The following is a 6,978-nucleotide window of genomic DNA, read 5'->3' on the forward strand; positions in this document are numbered from 1 at the left end:
AAGGATACTTTCCTAGATCAGACCGGACTACGGTGGATATGCGTGCCTGGCCAAAATGATGAGATTCACCGAGTTGCGATCTCCTGACATTTAAAGATTGCTGATATTAACAAGTTCGAGCGTAGACTGTTTCTGGTAGCTGGGGGTTCGAGAGACGGCGGCCTCGCCTCATTCGGGCATCGGCTTCTGGGAGCATCTGCGTCCGACGGGCGAGTCCCTCTCTTTTTCAGTCCTTTATTTCTCCCTCACTCTCTACCTCACACTCTCACCTGTTCTTCTTTGAAAGCAATACATCTCCCTCTCCATCACCGCGCATAGACACACAAAGTCGTTGTACTTTGGCAAAAGTGCAGGGAAAAAAAAAACCAATGGAGACGCCGACGGTGCCCATCAACTTTGTCCCCGCAAAGGCCGGCGAGACGTTCAAGGTCGGCACAATCACCATCCGAATCATGGAGGATGGCTCAAGGACAGGTCCGTGCCACAGTTTTTGCACCTGAGAATCACTTGCTAATCCGGCTGCAGATAGTGAGTCGAGACCGAGGTCATGCTGCTGCTGTAGAGGCGGAATGTATTGGCTGACTGACACATGGCGCCAGATCGAATTGGCAGGTAAGTGCTGGAGAGAGGGGAGCAAAGTCGATGCAGCTCGTCCTCTTCGACGCAGCCTCTACAACAGCCGGAACATGACCTTGACTCCGTGTCACCAGTGCCGAGTTCACCGTGCCTCCTCATACTTCCGGGTAAGTACTACGAACCAGAAGGATTTAAGTACTCCTTAGAGGTTGCGAGGCTGACACGTACCTAACTAAGTCCACCTCCACACTGGCACGAAATGGTATGAGACAAATGAACCTGTGACCACCTATCCATCCATCTCTAAACTAACCCGTGTGCCTGTCCACCAGCACGACGAAACCTTCCTCGTGACGCAGGGAACGCTCCGTTTCCACGCCCTCAACGGACAAACCGTCGACGCAAAGCTGGGCGACTACGTGACGGTGCCGCCGCGGTCGCCGCACACATTCAGCAACCCCTACGACCAGGAGGCCAAGTTCTTCAACACGTACACGCCGGCCTTCTACATCAACTATTTCCGCCTGCTAGCCACCATGAACCAGCAGGGCCAGCCCATGAATCCAGAGGCGAATCGTAAGGCCATGGCCGTAAGTTTCTCTCCCTCCGAGCTAGTGACACCCCATCCATTTCCAATTCTGTGGCAATACCCGTTGCAAACGTGCTGATGATGCCCCTGGAGGGGCCACTGGGGCACAGTATTTCGCCACCATTGGCGTCGCGGACGACGAGATGCAGATGGACAAACAGCAATTCTACGGCGAGGCGGACCCGTCGAAGAAATGACAAGGTCTTGGACGGTAAATGTCAGAATAAGGAGACCTGTGAGGGTTGGTTCTTGGGTAGGAGGAAGAAGAGCAGCAGCAGCAGCAAGTAGATGATCAGAGTCGAGCGGAGGCCGAAGCGCTCTTGAACGTCAGGCATGATATAGCAGGATATGGAACAAGAAAGGGCAGCGCGTCCACAGCCTCCGGCCCGTGGTGCTCGTGATGCATGACCATGACCATGACCAGACCCCATTCTTTCTTTTCTCGTGTCCATTTCAGAAGCAGGACTTCAGCCGCTGATTTCTCAGACGAACAAGCCCCTTTCCACCACTTAATTTCAGGGGCACTCTCCCGTGGTGCTTCGCTGCATGTCTGCAAGGGGGAATACGACGTGTAATCATCACGAGTCGCCCGCCGGTTAGTCTGCTCCTCATCAAAACCCAAATTTGCGAGCGTCGGACCGCGCTCACTCGTTTAATCGACTTTGGATACCACTGTACAAGTTTGTATAGCATTTCTTCTTTGCCCCAGCGCCTATTTAAGTTGAAAAAATGGGACAAATCTGCCCAAGTTACCTTATGCTTCCGAGACAAACACACCGGCCATGCCCATGCCCGTGCCGACGCACATACTCGTGACACCGACTTTCTGCCCGCGGCGCTTCAGCTCGGAAAGCAGCGTCACCACTTGCCGCGTGCCCGTGGCGCCCAAGGGGTGGCCGATGGCACTTTGTAGGTTGTCAGCAAGATCCTTCCGTGGTGGGGAGGAGGGGAGAACAGGGTTGAGGAGGAGGGAAAAGAGGAAGGGGAAACAACTTACATGGCGCCTCCGCGGACGTTGACCTTGTCGATATCCAAGCCGAGTTCGTTGACGCAGTAGACGTACTACCATATAATTTAGCCCTAAGAAAGGACTTATGCCCAACGGGGACGGAATGGGAGGGGGGGAAAACTCACCATCGAAGCAAACGCCTCGTTGATCTCAAAGAGATCCACATCGTCCTTGGTCAGGCCGGTCTTTTGCAAGATCTTGGGGATGGCCAGACTGGGGCCGATGCCCATGATGCGCGGGGCCAGGCCGACGACGGTGCTCTTGACGTACTTGCCGATGATGGGCTGGCCCAGTTTCTCGGCGGTCGAGCGCTTCATCATCAGCACGGCGGCGGCGCCGTCGGTGACCTGCGAGGCATTGCCTCCCGTGGTCGTGGGACCCCATTGCGGGAAGGCAGAGCGGATCTTGGCGAGCCCTTCGTACGTGGTGCCCGGTCTGATGCCGTCGTCCTTGTCCACGGTGACGGTCTTGGCCTGCTTGGTGCTCGGATCGATCCATTTGGTGGTGACGGGCGTGATCTCGTCGCGGGTCCAGCCTTCCTTCTGCGCCCGCTCGGCGCGGTTGTGCGACATCTCGGCAAACTTGTCCTGCATCTCGCGGGTGACGTGGAAGTCGCGCGCCACGTTCTCCGATGTCCAGCCCATGGGCTCGACGTTGTCCTTGGCGATGGGATGCGACATGATGGCCTCGCTCATGGGCGGCGGGGCGTCTCGGTTGGTCGACATGCTCTCGATCCCGACGGCGATGCCCACGTCGATGGCGTCGATGGCGATCGAGCTCGCCAGCGTCTGGATGCTCAACAGGCCCGACGAGCAGAATCTCGAGGCGACGCTGGCGGCCGTGGTCACGGGGAACCCCGCGGCGAGAACGGCGCTTCTAGCCACGAACCCCGGGGCAGGTTGCAGGACATTTCCCACGCAGACATCCTCGACCAGGTCCGGGTTGATGCCGGACTTGTCCTTGATGGCCTTGAGGACGTGGATCAGTAGCTCGTCGGTGGGCGTGTCCTTGAACCCGCCCTTGCGGGCCTTTGTGAGGGGCGTGCGCGTGGCGCATGTGATGACAATGTCGTCTGGGTTCTTCTCGAGGATTTTCTGCAGCCCGGGAGAGTGCGTCGTGGTCGAGGTGGAGGAGAGTTGGCCGGAGATGGCGTCGAGGCGTCTTTGGGCGCTCATGGTTGCTAGATGCGAGCAGGGGACGACGGTGGAGAAGTTCAACAGGCCACTAACACAGAAACTAGAAATCAGAGGGGATAGAGATCAGGTTATTAGAGCGTATAAATTGTACAACAGCAGAAGAGATAAGTAATATTAATATTTTCCCACCTCCATCAAAGCGTCAAGGTGTCGGTGGTTGTTCGAGTGGCTTAAAGCAGCAATTCATGTCAAGATGAAAAAGTTGCCTCGGTATCTGGGAATTTTCTGCTTCCGGCAGTTGTTCCGGGAGACAATCGAGAATATCGAGTGACCACCTGCATCTCTCACACTCGTCTCACTGTCGTCTCACCCTTTCTCTGACCTCACCACCTAGGTACAGTGTTGACCATCATGATCGGAACATTCCACACCATCCATTGCCTTTCTCTCTTCCCAAGTCACTCTTATTCGCACTATCCAGCTCCTTACTACCTAGGTAGATAGAACCTACTGCTCAAGAAAGCTCTTTATTCCCACTGGCTGTGGACAGAATACATGTCGCCAGAGAGCAATTAGCGCACTGGCCCCACCTCCACATCCAAGCGACTCTGGACCCCCAAGCGACCCCTTCGGAGTCTTGGGGGGAGATCGGTAAGTGTGTCTCAGGCCCCTTCAGGCCCCTTCAGGCCTTCAGACGTGATCCAAACAAGAGACAAAGAAACGGTTAAAAAGAGACATGATTGTGGGGGATGCACCGCACATTCTCTGACCCTCCCCTCCTCCTCTCTTAGACACCTTGCTATATATCATACACTGTTTCATCTAGCATCCCCGACACTCCTCTTGTTCGTCTCTTTCCCCCCATTCCGCATCTCCCTGGCGCCCGTGGGGCTCCCCAAGGCCGCCGTGGCTGCTGGCTCGTTTACTAACTCAACTGGACTGAACGTGGGTTCTCGGCCCGGGGAACCGCGTCGTGTCTGGGGGACAAGTATCCCGGCTCTCTTTACTCAAGTCGCCCTCGTCGTCTGGGGACTATTCCGAACTACCATCTCTGGTAGCAAGCAACCCTCCTTCACGCGCGGAATTTACATTTTACGTCCGTACGACTCGGTCAGATCATTCCAGCCTCGTTCGTGTCGATTTGCCAAGGACTATCCGACACGAGAAACGTAAGCTCCTGGTCCTAGTTGCAACCAGAGAGAAATAATACACTACGCCACCTCAGTACTGCATTGGCCTTAAATCAGCATCAAATCTCACGACCGAGGCACGGCAGCTTCGAACGGGAGACGAGGTCGTGCTCGGCCAAACCCTTCTAAAAAGATCCCTATTTTCAGCTCTGTCCCAATATCTCCCTTTCGTCAAAAAACAACGTCGGGCAATAATCTCCTCGAAGCTTGGTGCCCTTGAAGATGGCCACCATAGCGGCATCCACCGCCGCAGCCGCAGGTCTGCTCTACTACGCCGACCAACGCATCGGAGTCAGCAGGGACATCCAGCACTACCGTCAGGAAAAGTCCTTTACGAAGCGTATGCTCCAGTTCGTCGATAAACTTGGCCCTCAATCACCTCACATATATCGCATGCTGGAACTCTGCGACCCAAACGCCGACGCATTATGGTTCGAGGGCCGCTCGTGGAACTTCAGGGCGCTGAAAGCTCAGGTGGATGAACTCGCGCTCGGTCTGAAGGAGGGTCTGGGTGTCAAAGATGGCGACATCGTCGCTGTGTTCATGACCAACTCGCCCGAGATGGTTTCCATCATCTATGCCCTGACCAAGTTGGGAGCAGCGCCCGCGTTGATCAACAACGCCCTCAGAGACGACACATTACTCCACTGTGTGCGGCTGCCCAAGTCAAACCTGATCCTCAGCACTCCGGATCTTGCTGGTTATGCGGCGTCAGCGGCACAGTCAATGGGCGGCGGAGCTGTCAAGACCGTGAGGTTGAATCTGGGGTCATTCCGACCTACGCCGCTGTCAAGCGACAATAGCGGCGGCGATATAATCGACTTCCCCTTCCCCGACCCATCCCGATCACCGGCCTCGTCTCTACCTCCGACACCACCCAAGACCCTCGGCTCAGTCGCCGCTCTGATCTATACTTCCGGGACGACAGGCAAGCCCAAGGCGTGCAGCGTGAAAAACGGCCTCATCTGTGCCGTGGGATGCACTTCATCTTCGGACGCCGCCAACCCCAAGAAATACCTCCAGGGTCTCCGGGCGTATTCATGCATGCCTCTTTTCCACGGCACCACCTTCTTCGCCGGCATGTGCTACTCGGTGGGGCAGGGGGGCTGTTTCATTCTCGCGAGAAAATTCTCGGCCAGAGGGTTCTGGAAGGACGTGCACGAATCGCGCGCCACGAGGATCCTGTATGTCGGGGAGTTGTGCCGCTTCCTCCTCGCCACCCCGCCGGGGCCGTACGACAAGGACCACCACGTCCTCGTGGCCGCGGGCAACGGGCTGCAGAAGGACGTCTGGGTGGCGTTCCAGGACCGCTTCCGCGTGCCCGAGGTCCGCGAATTCTACCGCTCCACCGAAGGGCTCGTCAAGTTCGACAACGTCCACCGCGCCGGTCGCCCTGGGGCGGGGAAAGTCGGGTACCTGGGCCCCCTGAGGAAGAAGATTCTGGAGAAGGACCAATTCATCATCCGGTTCGACTACGACACCGAGTCCCCCATCCGCGACCCCAAGACGGGCTTCTGCATCGTGTGCCCCAAGGGCGAGCCCGGCGAGGCCATTGCGCGGATCCACAACCTGGCCACCTACACGGATTACCACAACAACGAGGCCGCCACGGAGCAGAAATTTCTGAGGGATGTCTTCGAGAAGGGCGACCTGTTCCAGCGCAGCGGGGATCTGCTGGTCCAGGAGCCCGACAACTGGGTGAGGTTCGTGGACCGCATCGGCGACACGTACCGCTGGATGGGCGAGAACGTGTCCGCGGGCGAAGTCAGGGGTTTCATCTCCGAGCTGCCGGGCGTCAAGGACGCCGTCGTGGTCGGCAAGCGTCTGGCCAAGTATGACGGACAGGTCGGCACCGCGCTGATCGTGCTCGACCCGGCCATCAACAACAACAGCAGTGCTAGCGAGAAAGAGCACGGCACAGACCCACTGGCGGGCGAGAAGGCGTTCATGAGCCGCCTGTTCCAGGCACTCAGAGGCAAAGGCGTGCCCCGCTACGCCGTGCCCCGGCTGGTCATGGTGCGCGACGAGCTGGTCGACGTGGGCGACACCTTCAAGCACGCAAAGACCGTGGTCAAGAACATCGACTGGGCCGCCGGCACCAGCAACATCACCACCACCAACGCGTCCTCTGGCCCCATGGCCAAGACCAGGAAGTATTACCTGGACCTCGAGGAGGAGCGCTTCAAAGAGCTGGACGCCGAGAGTTGGAAACGGATCGACGAGGGAAAGGCTAAGTTGTAGCCTTTAGCTCCTAGGCACAGGACTTAGATTGTGTGCATGTAAGAGATATCAGTTCCCCTGCTGGCGTACTCACTATATACTTCGAAAGAATAGATCGAGAAGAAAAAGAATTTCATCGTCGTCACTGTCGCCCTGTTGCTATATCCATGTGCTGTCTGTCCAATTCCTTCTTCTCTACTTGCTGCTACCTGCTTGCTGCTACCTGCTTGCTGCTACCTGCTTGCTGCTACCTGCTTG

General features: G+C 56.9%; 3 protein-coding genes across 3 annotated transcripts; 2 read left to right on the forward strand and 1 right to left on the reverse strand.

Moving 5' to 3' along the window:
* Positions 1 to 368: 368 nt before the first annotated feature.
* Z520_03826 (uncharacterized protein) lies at positions 369 to 1,362 on the forward strand (the record flags this gene model as incomplete). The annotated part of the gene is made up of 6 exons (XM_016774336.1): positions 369 to 474; positions 600 to 612; positions 711 to 743; positions 814 to 838; positions 909 to 1,166; positions 1,276 to 1,362. 6 exons carry the CDS (start codon positions 369 to 371, stop codon positions 1,360 to 1,362), a joined length of 522 nt encoding a protein of 173 aa, XP_016634263.1.
* Positions 1,363 to 1,919: 557 nt separating this feature from the next.
* Positions 1,920 to 3,349, reverse strand: Z520_03827 (uncharacterized protein; the record flags this gene model as incomplete). The annotated part of the gene is made up of 3 exons (XM_016774337.1): positions 1,920 to 2,070; positions 2,163 to 2,227; positions 2,300 to 3,349. 3 exons carry the CDS (start codon positions 3,347 to 3,349, stop codon positions 1,920 to 1,922), a joined length of 1,266 nt encoding a protein of 421 aa, XP_016634264.1.
* Positions 3,350 to 4,722: 1,373 nt separating this feature from the next.
* Z520_03828 (uncharacterized protein) lies at positions 4,723 to 6,741 on the forward strand (the record flags this gene model as incomplete). Its single annotated transcript, XM_016774338.1, has 1 exon — positions 4,723 to 6,741. One exon carries the CDS (start codon positions 4,723 to 4,725, stop codon positions 6,739 to 6,741), a length of 2,019 nt encoding a protein of 672 aa, XP_016634265.1.
* Between the last annotated feature and the right edge of the window lie 237 nt (positions 6,742 to 6,978).

Source organism: Fonsecaea multimorphosa (assembly GCF_000836435.1).
Source record: "Fonsecaea multimorphosa CBS 102226 unplaced genomic scaffold supercont1.6, whole genome shotgun sequence".
Lineage (NCBI taxonomy): Eukaryota > Fungi > Ascomycota > Eurotiomycetes > Chaetothyriales > Herpotrichiellaceae > Fonsecaea > Fonsecaea multimorphosa.